The 23,264-nt window shown below is 43.0% G+C and overlaps 1 protein-coding gene across 3 annotated transcripts in view; it reads left to right on the forward strand.

The window, feature by feature from the left end:
* The window catches only part of FMNL2 (formin like 2), a 322,003-nt gene that overhangs the window by 201,773 nt on the left and 96,966 nt on the right, over positions 1 to 23,264 (forward strand). For all 3 annotated transcript variants that reach the window (XM_004577164.2, XM_012926267.2, XM_012926268.2), the window contains exons 3-4: positions 6,113 to 6,193; positions 15,389 to 15,465. In XM_004577164.2, the coding sequence (XP_004577221.2) occupies positions 6,113 to 6,193; positions 15,389 to 15,465 (158 nt within the window). The remainder of the gene's footprint in view (positions 1 to 6,112; positions 6,194 to 15,388; positions 15,466 to 23,264) is intronic.

A 23,264-nucleotide genomic window follows, 5' to 3' on the forward strand; every position in this document is an offset into this window, starting at 1 on the left:
TGACAAACTTTTCATGGTTTAGGTGGAGAAAGGTAGAGGAGCAAGGACAGAAGGTAAATCTCAGACTGTTCAGCAGGTTTGGAGGAATCTAAGGCTGTCTTTCTATATGCAACAGGACAAGCCATGATGGATAGCCAGTGAGTTCCATTTACCATTGAGTTACCTGATTGAATGCACCCTTATCATAATCCCTTCATTTAGTTCCTTTAAGAGTGCTCCCATTTCGGTGTTCTGGTTGCAGTAGATTAGAGCTTTAGTCACTAAATGGAGTCCAATACATGCTTTGTCTTCAACCTCGTCTTCAGAGTGGGTCTGATGTGATTATGAAAGGGATTAGATACTTTCAGGTACAGGAGAAGCCCGAACAGCCACCTCAGCAAGGTGTCTTCAGCTCTGTTCTGAGTTTAGCTGTCCCGTGCCTAGCTCGGAGCCTTCCAGGCATATCGGGTATATGCCCTGTTAAGTCCAGGTGCAGTCATCTTTCCACACTTTATAAGCCTAAAAAAGAAATGCCTGGTGCCGGTGTGGTGACTAGCAAGCTAAGCTTCCAACTGTGGTGCTTATACTTGATATGGGTGTCTGTTCATGTCCTGGCTGCTCCACTTGTGACCCAGCTATCCACTAACATACTTAGGAAAACAACCCAAGTCCTTGGGCCCTTGTCACCCATAAGGGAGTCCTGGATGAGGCTTCTGGCTCATCGCTTTGAACTTCCCCAACTGGCTCTTGTGGCATTTGGAGAATGACCTGTGATGGAAGGCTGGTGTTAGCGCTCTTTCTCGTGCGCTCTCTCTCTCTCTCTCCCTCTCTGCATTACCTCTCTTCCTCCCTGTCCCTCCTCTTCCCCCTCCCCTTCCCACTCACTTCCATCCTCTCCCATCCTTCTCTCATTCTTCTTTCCTCTCTCCCTCCCTTCATCCCTTCCTACCTCTCCTATCTCCCTTTCCCACTCCCCCACTCTCCCTCTTCTCTGTAACTCTGTATTTCAAATAAAAATAAATTAATTTTTAAAAATAAACTATCCTTCATTTATGAGAGAATTTCCTTGCGTGTAGCATTTAAAAGACGTTTAATTCCATGAAAACTATGAGTGACAAAGCTTCCATTGTAAAGTACACCATCAAATTCCTGACACTTATTACTGTGTTGTGAAAAGGAACAAGGGCCAAAGAGTTAGAGCCTGCATTTCAATCTTGGTTCTGATATATGGAGTTGATGGAAAACGAGAATTAAAAAAAAACCTTACTTTGGTGTAAAGAAGTTTAAATTCAGGAATGGTATTTTACAGCATGCATTCCTGCAAACTCTTTGAAACTGCCTCTGTATCTCTATTTTGATACAGATAGGGGAATGATTTTAAGCAAGTCATCTAATCTCTTAGCTCTGTGGTCTGCTCAACCAGATTCTCCTATTCTGGAGGGTTAACTGTGGCTCTTATGCTATGAAGATGCAGCCTGTCAGAACAGCTGCTTGGCAGCAACCTGTTGGCTAGTTCAGATTTTGAGTCCTTAAGCATCAGTACTTTAACCAGAGCTATAGTTTGTTGGCTTTCATGTGTTAGTGACCTTAAATCGACCATTACTTGCCACAGCAGAAGGAAGCATACATACGGCTGTTGTCATTATGGATCGTAGGATTTGTAAAAACTGCGATAGAGTTGTGTTATTTTTTAAAAAGCAAATTTTTCATTTATCCTAATATTTCTGATATGTTGTTCAGTTTGTGTCACATACAAAATAGAAAACAACAGCTTTCTAAGAAAGATGTATTTATTTTTATTTGAAAGTTGTATTTACGGAGAGGAGAGACAGAAAGATCTCATCTGCTGGTTTACTCCCCAAATGGCTACAATAACCAGAGCTGAGTTGATCCTGAAGCCAGGGGTCCCTTTCAGGTCTCCCATGAGAGTGCAGGGATCCAAAGCGTTGGGCCATTGTCCACTGCTTTCCCAGCCCCGAAGTAGGGAGCTGGGTGAGAAGTGGATCAACAGGGAGACAGGGGCCTTGGTGTAGTGCCCATATGGGATCCTGATACTTCCAGGCAGAGGATTAGCCAGTTAAACCATCACTCCATTTCAAACAACTGACCTTTGGTAGCTCCTCAGGCTGTTTTTCAGAGGTTTTGGTAATTCTCTCTAGCCCTGACCCAGACACTCATACTTGATAAATCCCTGTGGCTCATGAATTCCCTCTGACCCTTCCGTGATTTTTAAACAAATTATTTTTGAAGGTTTTATACCCTAATGCAGTGACACTAGAGATGTTGAATACTTGTGAATTTTACAAGTTTTACTCAGGAAGGAAACTTTGAAGTGCTAAGTAGTAATATTATGCTTATTTTTTTTTTTTTTTACAAAAAGCCCACAGCTTTATAGAAGTGTAATTTAAATACTGTGAAATTTATCCTACTTTATTTTAAACAGAGTGAAAATATTAATTGGTATTTTATTAGAAACCATTTGCCCCATTAAAAATTATTAAATAATGTGTTCTGTATTCAACATTAGTAATGCAGTCCTTAGCATTTCTAAATCTGTACATAAGTAAGAATTGGGTGAACTGGGAAGAATGTTGGGAATCCCTATGTTGGAGAAACATAAGCTGGTATGGGATAAATAAATGCTCAAGCATGCTGCCCAATTGTCAGTGTTGGGAAATACAGAAAAATTCCATTATAGATCAAACAGTAGCCAGATTTTAAAAATATTGCCACAAAAAAGAAAAAACATTCTGAGCTTTAGATGGAAAAGAATAGTCCTCACTGACAAAAACCTTCGTTTAACTTTAGTTTTTTAATCCTTCTGGAGCTGATTTAAACTTTTTTATTGTTATTATTTGTAAAACCTAATAAGTTGTTAGATGAATAGTACAAAACTGGCACCTGTTTAAGTACTGATCCAGTCAAGAAAAGAATCACTTCCAGCCAGCTTGGACCCATTGTACTTCCTTCCTTGGATACAACCTTTATCCTGCTCAGTGTTTTATACTTGAGTTTATGCTGATCATCTCCGGACATACACACACACAATAACATCATACACAGAAATATTGGGTTTGTGTATGCATCTCTAAGCATTAGAGTTTAATTTTTTTGTTTTGAGATTTCATGCAAATACAATGATATGTTTATTTTGGCTTGGCCTCAGGTTTATGAAATCTCTCAGTGGGAGCATAGGCTAGATTGTTGTTGTAATGTAATACAGGGTTGTTAGTACTCACTCATTTGCAAGTGTGTAGATGTTTGTTTTCTCCTGAGTTGGTAAACTGTTGTCTGTTCTGCCTTGGATATTGTAGTTTAAAATTCAATAAATGTGTGCCTGATGGTCTCAAAGTGTGGTTCCTCTGTTGGCAACATCAGCATAAAACTTGCTAGAAATACCTCTTTGGAGCCCTATCCAAATCTACATTCAGATGGCACATTGGGATAAATATTACATATGTTCTGTATTTGTACTTAGTGACAGTGCCTTTTGCTAAAAAGTTTTTCGGGATTTTCTCATTTGGAACTGCCTTAGGAACTCACTAATGATAACACTCATGTATGTAAAGGCATACAAATACAAACACACTGTGACCCTCTATTCTCTTAGCCTTAGAATTGCTACTCATGTCTTTGGAACAAATTAGTTTTATCTAATGTGAATCATGGTTGTTGTTGTTGTTGTTGTTGTTTCAAAGATAAACTAAGCATGCAAGAAGGAATGACTTTCCAACAGTGAAGATAGTTAAAAGAACATGCAACTAATTGAAGACCTGCAGAAACCTAGAATGAGAGATATAGGACTCAGCTGGGAAAGCAGCTGAGCTAACATGAGTTCAAGTTCACATGTCCTACAGACTAGGCCAGGTCTCTGCCCCCACTGAGCCATGTGTGAGCTCTGTCTGGGTATGGATCAGGCTTGGCTGGGCTGTAGCGCCCAACAACAAGAACTGGAATGGGTGAGGGCCAGTGAGGAAAGGCCACTGTTCCTGCTAGGACAGGAGGTGGGCTAAGTAGGGCTGGCCCATGGACCCACCAGTGTGCACAAGATCTGGCATTGGATCCGCATGGAGGAGCCTGGGGAACTGTTCTGTTGTTACGCACTCCCTGCAAGTGAGTGCAAGAATCGAGACAGGGAGCAGCCTAGACCAGGCCAAAATATGGTACCCACTGGCATACGTTTGCTGCAGGTTGGGGACTGGCCAGACTGGGTCAGTCCATATCACCAACTGGCAAATCTGAGTGCCAGAATGGAGTGTGGGTCAGGTTGGGTCAGGGCACAGGGCTGGGGACTGGCAGGGCAGGGCTGGGCTGTAGCCCCCACTGGCATGAGTTGGAATTGGGGGTGGACCTGGCCTGGCCAGGTTACAGCACCCACCGGCAAATGCCAAGGTGAGGGGGCTGTGCTAGAGTGGGCTGCAGCACCCAACCAGCACATGTGACACACGGGGCGTGGTGGGAATGACCCCAGGGAGGGGGTGCAAAGGCCCCCCTGCTGGGCCACTAATCCCACTGGTGAGCATGAGAGCTGGGATGGAGGCAGACTAGACCACGCAGGGCCACATCCGATGGCCTACATGTGAGCTAGATCAGAGAAAAGCCATGCTCAGCTGACTGTACTTTCTGGTACATGCATAAGCCAGTGTTGGTGTGGATTGATTGGGCTTTGCTGCAGCATCAGGGGCCAAATTCTGTCAGGTGTAGGTATTTTTTAGACAGTAGGTGGCACCTGCTGGCACCAGTGTGGACTACATAGTGGCGCTGGTTGGGACAAACTGGTCTTTAGTACCAATAAACATGTATGAGAGCTGAATGGGATGTGGGACAGACAGGACCAGTCTGCTGTACATACTGGCAAGCACAGGAACCAGGGCAGGGGCAGGCCTGGTGGGGGTAAGTGTGGGTCGCTCCGACTAGGCTGCAGCTCCCACTGGTTTATGTGAAGGCTGAGTATGTGGTGGCCAGGATCTAGCTGGGCTCCAACACCCATCAGGTTTGGTAAAACACGGGGCTGGAAACAGAACTGAGCCATCAGTTGCAACCACCAGTGTGTGGGTAGGCTGATTTGGGTGACAGACTGTGCCGGACCCTGTATTGGCAAACACATACAAGAGTCAGGTCTGGGATGGCCTCAGATGAGGTTTCTTGGACGATTCCCTACCAACTGAACTGCTGGACTCAGAACCCTAACCATGAATAGAAGTGCTGGTTCCATATGCTGACTGTGGGAATGGTGTAGCAGAGCTGGGCCTCCTCGGTGGCTCAGACAGCAGAGTACAGCATATCCAAACGTACATGGAAGATATGGCAGTACATCGGAGCCTCCAGAAGACACCTGGTGCCATGGCATAGGACAGAGGACAAAACAGAACAAATTGATCAACTACCCCAGCCAATCATTGGCAGTGAAGATATGGGCAGACGGAGACACTAAGGTGGATCATAGCAGCCAGTGGATTTGGGAGAGATTTCATCATGATTGGAGTGGTGGATTCACCAGCAATTCAGGACTGTTGAACTATCAAAACTTCTTGAGAATTTACATGGTGTTGTAAATTTCTATTTTTCTTCCTGTTGTTGATTTTGTATTGTGGCTTTTCATTTAAGAGGGATGTGTGGTGACTGTGTAATAGAGACTATCATGTCCAGATGTGAGGATACAGTGCAGTGTGCATCTCTACTTCCAGATCAAAGATGGACTACCAATGAAACTATTAGCTGTATTTTGACAATGGGAGGCTGGACACTTGGCCATTGTCCATGCCCACAATGATGAACATGTGACTGTTTATGATAATTTATGCTATAGTAATAATATAGGGGAATTAGGTGGGGAGGGGACAAGGGAAATAAAAATTAATTAATTAAAAAGTCCACATGTCCTGTTGACTGGCTGTGTCATCATCAAGCACAAGTAGACTGCATGTCTTTGGGCTTCAGTTCCCCTCCTGTGCAGAGAGAAGATTATGAAATGTGTTATCAAGATTCAAAACAATCATGCATAGTGTCCTTTTGTAGAGTCATGTCCCTACATGGATGCATTTGGTCCTTCATCAATGATGTTATTAAGCTGTTTGATTTGACTGTCATGCCTTCCTACCTTTCATGCAGTTTACTTTTGTGCTTCTTGCAGGAACGATTCCAAGTGAAGAATCCTCCTCATACATACATTCAGAAGCTCAAGGGCTACCTGGATCCAGCTGTAACCAGGAAGGTAAAATGGATTTGTTTGCACTCATTGCATCCTCAAAAGCTGGTAGTCTTGGTGCCTTCCACGAGTTCTTTTCCTCTGTGTTAGTTCCTGCCCCTGCCTCCAGGAAAACCACCATTGGAAACCAACTATGAAAAGAAGCCACAGGAAAAAAAAACCTCTTAACTTGAGGTTAAACATATTTTGCTGAGGTGGCAGTCATGAACCTTTGATGATTATTTGACTCCCTCCTTTTTGCTGTTAGGGCCACATGGTCAGTCCAAGGTGCTTAGGCCCCAGGAAAGCAGGCCTTGCTAGAGAAAACACTTAATCTTTCATGCCTGGAGACAATCCCAGACACCTTAAAAAAATCACTGGGGCTTCGTCAATCCCTGCAGTGCATATACATCCTGTGTTGATGGTTTGAACAGCTTCCCCACCCAGGCCCTGCCCCTAGCCCTAAGAAGGTAAGGAGAGAATAGCTGGTTCCATTCTCAGCTGACTATGTTTTACAAACAAGTGTTGCTTTGTGCAGCCTCACAATTGGCTTTAGCTGATGCCTCGTGGTAGAGGATGTAGCCTGGCACAGCCCTGCGGCCCTGGGTCAGTCCTGGGGTGTCTCAGGGCAGTGCTGTGCCTGCTCAGGGAGGGTGAAGGGGCTCTCCTCCGCATAGCACTTGTTTTTCCACCGACGTTCCACAAGTCCTGTTTTCAAGGCGCCAGCAAAAATATCTCTAGCTGAAATCCCTCTGTTGTTTTGATGTATGACTCATGAGAAAACAATGGCACACTTTTCTGGTTTAGTCAGAAAAGGCTCTTTATTCCGTATTTTTAAAATTTTTCTCTTTTGTTTTTGTCATTTTCTGTTCTGTCTCCTGCCTCCCTCCAAAGTCGGTCAAAGAACAGCAGTTATTTGATCTTGGAAGTTTCGTGGTCTTTGGGCTCATACTTCATATACAGACAAGTTGCAGTAGGATCTAGGGAAGATGGAAGGCTTCTGAACCTTCACTGTCCGCTCCGTGCCTAATGAGACTCCAGTGCATCTTGTAGGGATCTGCATGCTTCCTAAGAAAACCTATTAGGGCCAGCAGTGTGGCAAGGTGGGTTAAGTAATTCTAACACCCCATATCATAGTCCTGGACATTCTGCTACCCACGAATGTACCTGGGAAAGCAATAAGCTTGCTTACATGCTTAAGATCCATGCAAGCTATTTGGCAGACATGGATGGATGGAGTTCCTGGCTTCCTCTTGGCCCAGCCCTGGCTGTTGTGGTCATCTGAGGAGTAAACCAGCAGATGGAATATCTCTTTTTGTCACTCTACCTTTTACATAAATAATATTTTTTTAAAAAAAGATGTTGTCAGGCTCCCCAAATGCTTTGTTCCTTTTTTGTTTACATTTTGCACTTAAGAGTACAGCATCAGGGCTGGGATTACCACACAGCAAGTCAAGCTGTCACCTGTAACACTGGTATCCCATATGGGTGCAGGTTCATGACCCTGTTGATCCACCTCCCTCTGTGATACTATACACCTGGAAAAGTAGTAGAAAACGGCTGAAATGCCTGGGACCTTGACACTCACATGGAGACCCTAATGGAGCTCTTGGTTTTGTCATGGTTTTCAGCCCTGAACCTGTGGCCATTTTGGGAGTGAGTCAGCAGATGGTAGATCTCTCTGTCTCTCTCACAATTTAAAAAAAGAAAGAGAAAAAGAAAAAGAAAGAAAAGAGAGAAAGAGAAAGAGATGTAGTACCCTTGATTTCATCAAATTAGAGACAGTTATGAAGAAGACACCTGAACAAAATGCATTTCTCCCTCCCCAAAGCATATGTTTTTGCATGATTTGCTTGCATAGGGCAACAGTATAGGTTTCTGAACTAGGCAAGTTGGATGGTTTAGACCTTAGCGTTAGGTACCCTCATCCCCAGCTGAGTGTGACAAAAATGCCAGTGTTTGTACATACTACTGAGATCTGCTCGGTATGCTCTTGGACAGCATACATTACCTCCCCAAGCAATCTTTACATTTGTGGAATTCTGGAAGGTGGGGACCGGAGGGGGGGGGGGAATTTGTAGACTGGCAGAATGCTACTGAGCCTATAAACCCCAGACACTACAAGGAGGAAGTTGCTCAGGAGTAAGAGGGATCCTCTGCATCCCCCACAGTCCTGCTTCTTCTTTAGATCAGTTACTTCCAGGTTTGGAAAGACAAAACAAAACAAAACTAACACACCAGCTTTTCAGAAAATGAGGAAAGGAAGGTGGAACAGGACTTCTGGTCCATCACGGTTGGCTTCTCTGCCCTGGGCTGTGCATTCACCTGAGTGGTTTGCTCAGAGTCTCATCTCTCAAGATGTGTTATTCAGCTCTGGATGAAAGGATGAGCCACTCTTGCTTTAGTAAGGCTTCTGCTGGAGCTGGCAAGAGGCAGTGATTGGCTGCACACAGCGTAATTGTGGTGCTTAGAGCCTGGAGAGTAGGGATTTGTTGAGAGTAAGGCATGGACTGTAGTTCAAATGAGCTTAGAATTCTCAGCTGTTACACATTGCAGGGAGGGGTAGTTGGAGTTCCCATCCCGGTTTCACATGTTGGCCAGACATCCTGGGCTGAGCAACTTCTTTGAACTATGTCTGGAGTCCTTGGATGCTGCATTCATTCATCCTTTGTTTAAATTGAATAGAAGATACTTTATTTGCTCTTTTAAAAAAATTCTTAAGTATTTTCCATGTAGATTTTCTTCCAAATTGTTTTAAATGAAAGCCTTCAGGGCAGAGAAGGAAGAAACTCAATTAGATGTCTTTCTGACCCAAGCTTTGTAAGCCAGCTTCTTGGTTTCTGGGCAGGTTGCGGGAAGTCTGTGCTTTTGCCTGCAGATCACAAAGAAGGGAGTCTGATCTTTTGCTAGTACCCCAGCTGTTCAAATGAAACTGACTGTACAGCTTGTCCCAGGCTCTGTTGCCTCTGTAGGCTCATCTGCGGGCCCTCCTTGTATGCAGAAGAGCAAGGCTGGGGTCCATACTGCCTATGGATCCTACCTGACTCCTTTCTGTTGCTCCCCACAGGTGCATATTTCCATTTGAAGCGTGAAAGCACCCTGGGTATGTTTTAGCCGTGTGTGATGTTGGCTCTCCTTGTTAATGTGTTAGAGGAATGGATGCCAGCTAGGGTTTCTCTGTAGTCCAAAGTTCAGCTGAAACTAGAGCCTTTGCCAAAATAATAGAATACATGGCAAACTCAGCTGAGTTTGACCTCAGTTATGTAGTTACAAAGGATAGTGCCCGACTTAGTCAGGACCAAGTGAGTGTAAGTTGCTGTGGTTATTCTTACTACATAGGGTTTTGATTGCCCTTTCTTGTTTTGATGTCTATCTCTGAGCTCTTTGGCTGGTCCTTTTTTATTATTATTATTTTGATTTTTTAATATTTTTTATTTTAATAATCTTACATAGCCGATTAGGGCCCAAAGGGTCAAGGGTTACAGGAAACTGGATAAGACCATTGTTTCCACACTAATATAATTTTTTTCCTGTATCTAGAGTGAGGGGAGAAACAAAGGGAGAAGGCCCACCCAACCTATCACCCATCCCAGGTCCCCTATGTGGGGCATGCTCTGAGGGTCTTGCTCAAGCAGTTTTGATAGTTCAACAGGTTTGAGTTGCGGCCAATCTCGCCATTCCAAGCACGATGAAATCTCTTCAGAATCCACTGGCTGACATAATCTCTTCATGGTTTGGGCTCTGAGATCAGCAGTTCAGTTGGAGGGATCTCCGAAGAAACTTTGTCTGAGATAATCCCAGACCTGATTCTTCTGTGTGCTTGCCAGTACAGTGTCCGGCACAGCCCATCGCCCCAATCAGCTTATACACATTCTGGTCATTGGAATTGCTCAGCCAGTTCTGTTTCCAGCCCTGTCTTCCACACGAATCAGTGGTTGTTGCAGTCCAGCCAATCCTATCCACTTCATAGTTGGCCCTCCCATAAAACAGTGGGAGCTGCAGCCTAGTTGGGGCAACTTCCCAAAACCCCCACCAGGCGTGCCCCCTACCCTGGTTCCCATGCTTGCCAATATGTACCACAGACTTGTTCAGTCTGCCCTACATCCCATTTAGCTCTCATACATGTCAATGGACATTGAAGCCTAGTTCAACCTAACCAGCCCTACTATCCAACTCACACACATACTGGCAAGTGCCTTTCTCTCTAGTCATCCCTGACCCCGTCCTGGTTTTCATGCTCTCCAATGGGAGTGGTAACCCAAAAGGGACGTTCCCATTATCTCCTTACTAGGCCACTCCTATTCCCAGATCATGCACTCTCCAGGTGGTTCTAGAGTTTAACTTGACAAATTTAGCCCCCAGTGCCAACCTCTGTCAGCTGATGCTGTGGCAAAGCCCAACCAAGCTTTACCCACTCTAATTTATGCTTGCACCAGTAGGAACAGTCAGCCCAGCCTGGCTTTTCCCTGATCTAGCTCACATGAAGCCCACAGGTGTTGTAGCCCCACCTGGTCTGATCTGCCCCCATCCCAGCTCATGCGCTCCAGTGGGAGTGGCTCTCCAGTAGGGGAACCTACATTCCCCCTTCTGGCTTTGCCCCATCCCTCCCTGGTTCTCATGTGTGCTGGTTGGGTGCTGCGGCCACATCTGGTATGACTCGCCTCACCTTGGCTTTCCATAATGTGCACTGGTATGTGTTGCAACTGAACCTAGCCCAACCCACACTCTGTTCTGATGCTGATTTGTCAGTGGATAATGTGAACTGGCTCAGCCTGGTCTGCCCCCGAACTATGCCAAATGTTTGACAGTGGGTATCTTTCTCTTGCCTGGTCTGGGTTGCTCCCTATTGTGGTTCTTAAGCTCACCTGCAGGGACTGTGTCCTGCCAGAACAGTTGCCCAGGTTCCTCCATCAGAACCTCTCCCTGTGGCAGATCTTGAGCATACCAGTGGGTCTATGGGCCAGCCCTACTTAATTTACCTCCTGTCCTGGCAGGAACAGTGGTCTTTGCTTGCTGGCCTTCAGTCCATTCCGGTTCTTACTGTCAGATGTTTCAGAACAGCCAAGGCTTGTCCATACACAGACACTGCTCACACATGGCTTAGTAGGGGCCAAGACCTAGCTTCGTCCATCCTGGATTTACCCAGATTCCCCAGAGCCCCTGATTGTGCTGGCATCTAGCCTGGCTAGGTTTACCCAGCCCCAGTTCACACTTGTGCCAAGGGAAATTGCAACCATATCCAGACCTGAATGCAGCCCCCAGTCTGGCCCCTACACTCACCAGCAGGAACCCCAACCCAGTAAGGGTGTATTCTCACAGCTCCCCAACCCTAGATTATGCACATGCCAGTGGTTACTTTGACCCAGTTGGCCTAGCCCCTAACCTGTGTTGGCCTTTGCCTTCATTGCTGAGTCCTATATCCCTGGCTCATGCAGACCAGTCAGTGCAAGAGCCTAGCTCAGCATGACCTGTGCTCCATCCTGATTTCTGTTATTCCTTGTAAGTTGAGGTTTGCTTGGCACTGCCAGATCCGCCCCCTTCCAGTTGCAGCTGTTCCACATCCTGTTTTAGCATGCACATTCAGGTGATGCTGCCTTGACCTGCCCAGACTGTTGTCGGTTCCTTTACCCTTAAGTGATGGCAGGTTCCATGGTCACACCTAGCTCAGCCCATCACCAACCCAGCTCGTGAGCTAACCAGTGGGACTTGTATTTCCACAGGGTTGGGCCCACACATCCTCCACAGACCTGGTTCATCTATCCCGAGGCCTGGTTCTCTCATGTGCTGGTTAATGTCTTGACCCTGCCAAATGTGATACACCCCCTGTTCCACCACTGAGTCAGGTACTGGTACCTAGCACTGCCAGACAGCTCCCCAGCCATAGCTTTCATGTGGACTAGTGTGTGGCAGTCAGTGATGCTCTACACTAACAGCCCATCTCAGGATTCCCATGTAGGCTTGTGAATCATTCTGGCCCAAATAGATCTTACTGACTCTCCCCTCCAAACCACCAAGTCTCAGTCCCCATGCCAGCAAATTTTGTTACCCCGTCACTGGGAATTATCCAGAATTCATCCCTCATCTACACTCACACTGGTTTTATCCATGGCTGTCCTTCAGCAGCAATTACATACCCTAAAAACCCCAGAGCTGGCCACCAGGCAGCCAGCAGGCAGAGTCTGGCTCCAAATAAGCGCACTGACCACCCAAAGCCCAGGATTTGATCACCACTTGGCAACAGTGACCATGGCCTGAGTCCCCAGCATTGAGTCTGACCTGACTGGAGCACTCCCTGCAGCAGCCATGCTGCAGGAGGCTCCTTTCACCCCAGCCCCATGGCCAAACATGGCTGGTCATTTTTTTATATTCCAGACTTATCCCCATGCTAGGCTCCTTGTAGCTGATGACATATATAGAACACCTTGTCCTGAGAAAGCCTGAAGCAGTGATGGGAGACCTGCAAATCCCAGGGGTGCAGGGAATGCATCAGCACTGCTCATGACAAAGGACTCTGAGCCAAGGACACTGAGTTTGTTTCAGAAGGGCAGGTGGACAGAGAGCCTGAGTGCAGACTGGCGTGGGAGCTGCTGCTCTGGAGCAGATGACACACCTGGAAGTGGTTGACTCACGTGTGTGACCACAAATCTGCGATCTTTATCCACGCTGCAGTACTGCCCAGATGGAGGTCCTTTCTGGAGGATGCCCTCTAGAGTTAGTCTGTCACCTGCTTTACTTTGCTCATTTGCCAGGTACTGCATTGGATCTCTTCATTGCTGGAAGAGGATCCAGCGAACTCTAGGCTCAGATGTCCTTCTGGAGTATCCATGACTCTAGCATTTCTTAGACCTTTAAACAGTAATTATTTATGTGTACCTATTTGTTGTTGAGGCAGAGAAACACATAGAAGAGCTCCTGCTTGCTGAATCACATCTCAAATGCCAGCCATTGCCAGGGCTGAAGTTAGGAGCTGGAAGCTCAATCCAGGTGGCAGGACACAGTTACTGGAGCCATTACTGCTGTATCCCAGCATCTGCATTAACAGGAAGCTGAATTGAGCCATCAGACCTGGGAATCAAACTTGGGTACTAGACATGGAACACAGGCATCCTAAGCAGCATCTTAATTACTAAGCTAAACTCCTGTGTCTTTTAAGTCATTTTTGATAGAGAAAGGAAGTGAACAATTCTCTCTTTACATCACATTGCAGAAATTTATTGTTTTAAAGATTTATTTATTTTTATTGGAAAGTCAGATATACAGAGAAAGGAGAGACAGAGAAAGATCTTCCATTTGTTGATTCATTCCCAAGTGACTGCAGTGGCCAGAGCTGAGCTGATCCAAAGTCAGAAGCCAGAAGCCAGGAACCTCTTCTGGGTCTCCCATGCAGGTGCAGGGTCCCAAGGTTTGGACCATCCTTGACTGCTTTCCCAGGCCTCAAGCATGGACCTGGATGGGAAGTGGAGCTGCCAGGATTAGAACCTGTGCCCATATGGGATCCCTTCATGTGCAACGTGAGGACTTCAGCCATTAGGCTACCACATCAGGCCCTGGGGGAAATTTTTCTTTCTTAGATCCTACTATATCTGGAATAAGAAAGCTGGAAAGGTATTTTTGGGCTCTTTTGGAATAGAATAATGATTATGAAACAATAGTGAGAAAGCAAAAGTCTTTCAGAGGAGGAGAGAGTGATGGGAGCCTCCCCATGTTAGCAGCATTCTAGGTCTTTGTTGGGCCAACCTAAATTCTGGAATCCTCATTTTCAGTCTTCTTCCTGCGCTCACACACCTTTCTTGCAAGCCATGAGAGCCATTAGCAGAAGGTTGGAGTTGGATAACTGTATTTCTGTTGTCACCATGGAAACGAGAGTCCAGTCCTGAGCCAAAATTCTCAAAGCTTCTTGTCAGTGATGATGCAGATCTGCAATGCAGAGAGCCCAGAAATCTCAGTAGAAGGTATTACATATTGAAGTCTTCTTTCAAAGTGACCAGACTATAATCACTGCTGGAGGATACTTCTATGGGAAAAAGTATTCCAGTGAACTCAGGTACACTTCAGCTTCTTGTTGGTAGGATGCCTGTTACTAAGAGTCCAAAGGATAGAGAGGTGGAAACATTAACTTCTAGAGAAAGACTTGGTGAAGAAGGAAGACCTTGAAGGAGTCTTAGATTATGTTGGATTTTGATGTTTCAGTGAAGGGACCTTCCAGGTGATGCTTTGGGACAGAGATGTCTCTGAATGTTGATTTTTGCAATGTATTAGTTCATGAAGAGTTAATACAGCAGTCTGGAGAATGCTGTCCTTAACTGGGCATCTTTGCAAGGTTAGTCCTTGACCACTGGCATCTGGGAACTTGTGTTTTGGAAGGGTTCCCACTCTCCTCTGATAAGAATGGCTTGCTGAATCTAAACCATTGAAGAAAACATAATGGTTTCTCTAAATATCTGTTTTCCTCTTGGGAGTCTGGAATGCATGTTATTTTTTATTTGCTTAAAAGGCAGAGGCACAGAGAAGGATACCCAGATCATCCCATCTGCTGGTTCATGCTCCAGATGCCTATAGCAGCCAGGCTTGGGCTGAGTCTGGGAGCCAGCAGTTCAATCCAGGTCTCCTACAAGGGTAGCAGAGACCCAGGTGTTGGGGCCATCACTACTATCTCCCCATTATGGATGTAAAGGCAGAGTGTAAATTTAAACATAGCCACTCCCGTGTAAGATGTGGCATCCCAAGTAGCATGTTAACCAGTGCAGTATTCTTATATGTGCCTGTGTGACTTATCCCCAAGAGAAGCCTGGACACTGAGTCTCTGAGCTTGAAGCGTGGTATCATCTGTGAAATCCTGGCAAGAAGATTCTTGGAAGCTGGTTTCCATGTTTCATCCCATGTGCCTTTTTTCTTGGTGAATTTAGCTTTATGTTCATAATGATGAGTGCGGCTATGTACTAGGTGTCAGGAGTCCTCTTAGTAAGTGCTTGGTACTGGAGGTTTTCTTGGGGTCCTTGACCCATAGGTGTCTTGGTGAATATGGTTGCTCAAGATACTTACTGTATTAAGTCAGTCATTTTCTTAGTCTCTCCTCTGATTTTCTCTGTTAAGAAATCAGTGTGCTTTGCGAAAGCAGCTCACTTTAGAATACATGTTTCTCATGTGGTGTTAAAGCTAAGCAAGCTACTGTTACAACAGTTGCTAAAATGTTTTGTGAGAATATGTGTTGTTGTGTTACAGAAATTCAGAAGGCGTGTTCAAGAATCTACACAAGTGTTGAGAGAACTGGAAATATCTTTAAGAACCAACCACATTGGGTGAGTGTGTTCCTCTAACGTTTGAGCTGTAAGGCTTTTAGACATTGTACAGATGGATGGTTTCCAAAAAGTTGAACATTCTTGTTGCTCATAAAAAAAAGAAGCTAAGGTTTAGATGGGTAGAAACTTTGTTAATACTCTAATTGCTCACTCTGTAAGAATTATTAGAGGAGGGCTGGGGTTGTGGCACAGCAAATTAAGCTCCTGTGACACCAATATCCCATAAGGAATAGTTCTAGATATTCCACTTACATTTCAATTCCCTGCTAATGCACCTGTGAAAGCAGTGCAAGATGGCCCAAAAGCTTGGTCTCCTGCCACTCATTTGGGTGTCTAGATGAAGCTAATGGCTTTGGCCTGACCTGGCCCTTGTTATTGTGCTGAATGGCAGATCTCTCTTCCCCTCTCTGATTGTAGCACTGCCTTTAAAAAATGAAAAAGAAGAATCATTAGAGGCAGGTAGGATAGCCAATCTTTCATTTGAGGCTTTCATGATAATTCTGCACTTTGTTGGATGCATTCAATTTGGGCAAGTCATAGTAAGTGCTTACTTTAATGTGTATGTAACAAATCTGTGGCAAATCAGGAACCCCCATGAGTAGCTAGAGACAAATATCCTGAGAAATCTATAGACTTCCCTGTAGTTATTCAGTTGGTTAGTAGGAGCTTCTCTCCTCCCCTGCCCTGACCTTTATTTCCTAGAATTTCTGACCAGATTATGGCAGGAGCTCGAATAATGTTGCTTGACTCAACTGCACTTGCATGTGTGTTTCAACTTCCTTTTCAATGCATCTCAAAATTTAAAGAATATACATCTGCTCTGGGAAAATACAATTTGTTAAATCTCTGCAACAAGAATTTCTGAGTGTCACTCACACCTTGGTGTAGTTGCCTTGCCCCAAGCTTGTGTGACTCTGTTCCTTGTATTCTTACCTCTGGGATGGCATAGCTGTCCAGTATCTTAAAATGGAATGCTTATCTCCAAAACAGAGTGATTCCAGGTATTGGGTTTTACAGCTTTAGTTCCAATATGCCTGTTTAACACTGAGAAAGTTCTTAACTCCTCTGGGTATTGATTCTTAAGCTTTATAATCATATGGCTATGTACTTGGAGAATTTTCCCATGTGACTCCCTTTGTAGGTCTTTTGGAAATGAAATTTTGCACGTATGGTGCCTATGATTTTATAGCATATTATAAAACAGATATATCATATAACAGTTCTGCTTTTGACTGTGCTAGGAGTGAAATGAGTGGTGAAACTTTTTCATTTTTTTGCCAAGGGCTATTTGGATATTTATAACATCATTTTCAGGCTATTCAAAATTATCGGCTTAAAATTAGCCTGCTATAGATTGATGGAATTCTGAATCCTGCCTGCAGTTGTTGGCAGGGCTAGAACAAATGGTTCAATGTGTTTTTGTAGCCCTTGGACCAGATCTTCCCCACCCCTAAAGCTATTCAAATGACTAACTAGCACAGTTATTTCGTGATTAGCCTTCCTAAATTGTAGAAATGCTTCTATCTTAGAAATGAGGGAGCTTGGGTGAGAATGGCCATTACTTCAAGAATAACCTGGCCTGTTGGTGACCTACAGTGAATTTCACAGGAAATAAAGGGATGTTAGCCTTTGTTCTAGGACATGAACAATAGCATAATGATTTTTTAAATGGGAAGAGAAATTAAGGATTGTATAACACCTCATTTTATAAATGGAAAGAATTAAGGACCAGAGAAGGTGAATGAATTGCAGAAAGTGTACAGCTGGGAAGAACCAGATGCTTTTGATCAAAATGTCTTCTTTCAATATGTAGCTTACCCTGGTAGTTCTTTTCTTGAAAGAAATTAAGACAATCAGGGTTCTGGGATCAAAGCAATGAGGCTTGTATAGTAGGGGCAAAGGTAGTGGTAGTTTAATGTATTTGGACATCCAAACTTAGAAAACTTAAATGCTTTCCTGTATTTATGACTCAGGAACTAGATTCCATTTGGTATGGCCCAACCCTGTGCCTTGGTCTCGTCTTAACTGAAAATAGTGGGATGAATTGCAGCCAGGATTTCTATAAATTGTCAAAAAGCATTTCTTCAGGCATTGCTGAAATAATGTGAAATTGACCATCAAATACCAAAGCAAGACAGTCATTTCCAATACAAAGTTGGATGAATAGAAAAGTCTTGGTTGGGTTCAAGCCAGCACAATCTGCAAGCAATTGGAGTGGTTTGTTGTTGAGGATACTGTAAGACTTGCTGAGAGATTCTTATGATTCTTTCATCTTCATTTTCCCTTGTCTTACCACCTCTGTGAGACACACTTTGATTTTAGCAGCAGAAATATTTATGTGATGCATTGTCTGATTGTTTGCAACTAGCTACTGTCATAAATTGATGTCTAATGAAACCACACAGTTAGCTTTTGATCTGCCTTGCCTATCCTGAAAATTCAACCCTGAACTAAACTCTTGATTATGCAAACTAATTACTTTACCTTATTTGATTGGGAGCTTTTCTGAATAGTTTTTAAATAGTGATGAAAATAATCCTTTACTGTAGTCAGCCATTCTTACCATGTCAGGTGATATAGATAGATAGATAGAGATAGAGATAGAGATAAAGATAAAGATGGAGACAGAGACAAAGAGAGAAATCTTCATGGTACCCATATATGAGGAAAATTGGGTGCCTTTGTCTTGTGGACAAAGAGATCTCGATTTGCATGTTTCCCATGCTCTCTTACTTGGTTTTAGATTGTGATGTTGTATAAAGCTCTGTGCTTACCAAGTGCCTGGAAATCCTCATCTATGAAATGAAGATAATATCTCACAGGGGTATTGAAAAACTAACTGAAATAATTTACAAAGGATCTAATATAGAATCTGATACATAGTAACTATTTAATGTGTGGTATCTGTTGGTTATTATGATAACCATTAAAAATAATATAATTATTTCTCTATTACTACCTAAAAAATTCCATGTAGAAAGTTATATTAACACAATGTAATTAATGAATTAAAAATAATAAATACAGAGCCGGCGGGGGGATTAAGGGGCTGGTCCCCTCGCCAGACAGCTACTCCCACTGGAGAGCTTGGGCTGGGATGGGGACAGACCAGACTAAGCAAGGCTGCAACACCTGTGCGTTGCACGTGGACTAGATCAGGGAAAAGCCAGGCTAGGCGGATTATTCCTGCTGGTACAAGCATAAATCAGAGTGGGTGAGGGATGTTTGGGCTTAGCCACAGCATCAACTGGCAGAAGCTGGCACTGGGGACTAATTCTGTCAAGTCAAATCACAGAAACACCCGAAGAGTGCATAAACCAGGACTGAGAGAGACCTGGGAGGGAAATAGTGGGTTCCCCCCTCTTGGGTGACTACTCCCACGAGAGGGCATGAAAACTTAGACGGGGGCTGGGATGGCTAGACAGAGAGGCACTCAACAACATCCATGAGGGCTGGAGAGTTGAGTTGGTTAGATGGAACTAAGCTTTAATACCCACTGACAAGTACAAGAGCCAAATAGGATGTGGGACAGAGTGGACTAGTCTGCTATACATACTGGCAAACCAGGGTAGGGGGCGGGCCTGGTGGGGGTTATTGTGGGTCGCCCCGAGTAGGATGCAGCTCTCACTGGTTGATGCAAGGGCCGAGTGTGTGCTGGGCAGAGCCAGGCTGGAGTGCAACACCCATTGGTTCCAGTGGAAATCAGGACTGAAAACAGAACCAACCCAGCAATTGAAACCACCAGCTGATCGTGGTGACGGACTGTGCCGGGCCCTGTGCTTGCTAGAGCATACAAGAATCTGGTCTGGGAATACCTCAAAGTTTCTTTGGAGATCTCCCCAATTGAACTGCTGGACTCAGAACCCTAGCCAAGAAAAGACAGAGGACAGAGCAAGTCAGTCAACCACCTCAGCTATATGTTGGCAATGAAATATTGGGCAAATGAAGACTCTATGATGGACTGTGTCAATCAGTGGACGACCTCATCGAGTGAAACTGGCAGCGATTCATAACTGGAGAACTATTAAAACCATTTGAGCAAGAATCTCAAAGCATGCCCCACATCCGGGACTTGGGGTGGGTGGGAAACCGGGTGGGGCTTCTCCCTCAGTATCCCCCTTTACCTCAGATACATGATGGAAACAATATGGACATAATAGTATTACCCACTTCCCTATACCCCTGAACCTTTTTTTTTTTTACCATAATTAACTATGTAAAGATTGTCAACAAAAATACAATAAAATATATATATATAAATAATAATAAATAAAAAAAATTTAAAAAAGAAAGTTATATTAACATGGCCGTGAGACATAGCAGATTTTAATTCCTGGAAATTGAAAGGAGGAATTATGTTTAAAATTTACTTGTCCTAAAAAAATTATTCTTGGCACATGCTTGCTTTTCAAAGTTAAAGTCTTGAGCTTTGCTGAGATAACATTCTAAACTGCAGGTTTGTCAAGCCAAGGCTTTGTTGAGTTTTGTATAAGCCAAAAGCTCTAAAATGGAGCGATCTTCTCAAAGAAAATTGTCTTTGAGCCAAATTGAAATAATTAGGCTAAAAATAATTCCATTCACATACTCTTAGAAACTATAATAATAAAGAAAAATTGGATTATTACTTACTCATGTGCTTGAAATTACTTGGAACACCCTTGAAATGAACCAAGTAAGTAGGTGGGTGTCATGGGTGCTGTAGCTGTCAGTGCAGTAGAATTCAAGTGATGGTGAAGGTGAACTGGATGGATTGACTGGCTTTGTTCTGTGGACCTGAGGTATAGGCTGTCTCTCCTTGTAGGTAATTTATTTTAAGAAAGCTACTGATTGTGGTGGAAAATTAGTTTTCATCCTGGGTCAAAAGTCAAGGAAATTCTCAAGGATCCTCATTTCACTTGATCTCCTTGGGAAGTTGAGAGAACATCATGAAATTGCAAGGGGGAGTATGAGGAACTGGGAGGTAGTTTATAATAAGAAAAAGAATTGAGTGATAAAGATCTTCCCATTTGGTTGTCCAGCTTGCTTGTTGAATTGTCTGGGCCGTGCCAAAACAGAAAAAAGATGGGAGAATAACTAAAGCTGTTTTCCAGATGTGTGTAGCATGTAGGTGTGCACAAGTATGTGGTTGTATCAAGGAACCCTACCTTTAGGATTAGTTTATTCCTAGATGACATTTTGGGGAAATTATCAAGATCCGTGACCATTTTGTCTTTTATTAAATATTTCAGAGGATCTTCAAACCTTGTGAGAAAACTATGTATGCATTTTTAAAATGGTTTGCACCAGTTTTGAAACTATGTATGCACTTTTAAAATTGTTTGCACCAAATTAAACACAAATTTTCTACAATATATCTGATAGATTCTAGTTGGAGGCTAAAAGTTAAGATATTAGTTTGGAAAGCACCCCTATTGACAGCAATGTGAAGTCTGACAAACATAGGTGTAAAGATGATACAATCATCTTGTTTTCTGTGTTTGCAAGTATCTTGAGTGTCTAATTGGTAGAACAGTAGGATTTTTTTTTCCCCTTCTATTTTCCTTAAATTTTTATGGTACAGTTCCATAGGCTCTGGGATTTTCCTTACTCCCTCCCCAAGTTCACTACCCCCCCAACTAGTTTCCTTCATATTATTACAATATTAGAGTCCTTCATAAGCAGTAATAAGTCCATCACTCTGCTATTTGTGTCCTGATATTGCCAGTAGCTCAAGCATCCTATTGTCAAGATACATCCATCAGTCTCACTGAAAGTTCTTACTTGATTTGGAAGCAGAGATGCATACTGCGCTGTATTTTCATGTCTGGATATGAAAGTCTCTATTATGCATTTACATTCCATTAAATGAAAACCTGTAAAACAAAATCAGCAACAGGAATAAAGTTTAAAAATTTTTCAACACTGTGGAGTTAAATAATATGTTACCAAATAACCAATTTGTCAATGATGAAATAAAACAGAAAACAAACAAAAACCTCGGAGAAATGGTATTAGTGTATGATCTATGAGTCAATGAAGAATTTAATAAGAGAAAAGAAACTATTTTAAAGAAATGAAAGTAAAAGCAAATATTAAAACGCATGGATTGTAGCAAAAACAGTAGTGAATGTGCTATTGATCTTATATTTTGCATAAAGTTTGCTTACATAAGGGAGAACGTATGGTATTTGTCCTTTTGTTTTTTTAAATTTCGTAGCCTTCTTTATTATTATTATCATCATTTTATGATACAGTTCCATATGCTCTGGGATTTCTCCCCCTCTAATACCCTCCCCCCCCCAAAGTTCCCCTATATTATTACTATACTATAGTTCTTTATAAACTGTCATATGTCCATCATTAAGGGCATGGACAATGGCAGAGTCCAGCTTCCTATTGTCAAGTTTCACTGAGAGTCCATTTTTGGTCTGGAAGTAGATGCATACCGCATTGTATCCTCACATCTGGATGACAAATTTCCATTACACAGTTACTATACATCCCCTTAAATGAAAAATAACAATACAAAATCAGCAATGGGAAGAAAAATAGAAATTTACAATGCCATGAAGTTAAGTAACATGCTACTTGATATGACAGTCTTCATTACAATTACCATACATCCCCTTAAATGAAAAGCCACAAAACAAAAACAGGAAGAAAAAAGAAATTAACAATGCCATGAAGTTAAATAACATGCTAAATAATGTGTCACTGAAGAAAATCAAGAACCTTCTTGAAAAGGATGCTACTGTGTGATCTATTTGAAGAGATTAAACTTAAAAAATATATCAAAATCCATAATACAGTTTCCGCTAATCTTTGTTGGTCAGATATATCTCCTGTAGGCAATAGATGGGTTTCGTTTTTTTTTTGTTTTTTTTTTTTTAAATCCAGTTCACATTATGGGTCGCTCCAACTAGGCTGCAGCTCCCACCGGTCTATTTGTCCTTTTGAAATTGACTTATTTCACTGAGCATAATGATCTCTAGTTGGGACCATTTGGTTGCAAATGGTAGAATTTCATTCTTCCTAGTTGCTGAATAGTATTCAATGGAGTTTCTTTAACCACTCCTCTTTGGATGAACATCTGGTTGTTTCCATGTCTTTGCTATTATGGATTGTGCTGCTGTAAATATAGGATTACAGATCCCTTTCTCATATGCAGTTTTCATTTCCTTTGACTATATTGCTAGGAGTGGGATAGCTGGGGCAAATGGCAGGTTTATTTAGAGTTCTCAAGCACTCTCCATACTAATTTCCATAGTGGTTATACTAACCTACACTTCCACCAACAGCAGAGGAGGGTATCTTTCTCTCCACATCCAAGCTAGCAGGTGTTGTTAGTAGAGTTCTGAATTAAGGCCAACCTCATTGGAGTTAATGGAATCTCAGTGTGGTTTTCATTTGTATCTCATGACTGCTAGGGAGCCTGAGCGTCTTTTCATATGTCTATTAGCCATTTGAATTTGTTTTTTTGTTTTTTTTTTTTTTTTTTTTGGAAAAGTGTCTGTTCATTTACTTTGCCTGTTTTTTTCACAGGGTTGTTTTTTACTGTCCCTGGGTTTCTGAAGTTCTTGGTAAATCCCCTGTCAGTTGTGTAGAGTGCAATGATTTTCTCACATTCTGTTGGTTGCTTCTTTGCTTGTTGATCATGTCCCTTGCTGTACAGAAACTTCTCAGCTTGATGTAGTCTATTTTTTTTAAATTTTGGCATTGACTACCTGTGCTTTTGGTGTCTTTCAAGAAGTCATTCCCTGTTCCTATATCTTGGAGAGTTCTTCCTGTATTTTCCTCTTAATAGTTTGATGGTTTCTGGG

The sequence above is a fragment of the Ochotona princeps genome, chromosome 5 (genome assembly GCF_030435755.1).
Source record: "Ochotona princeps isolate mOchPri1 chromosome 5, mOchPri1.hap1, whole genome shotgun sequence".
Taxonomy (NCBI): Eukaryota; Metazoa; Chordata; class Mammalia; order Lagomorpha; family Ochotonidae; genus Ochotona; species Ochotona princeps.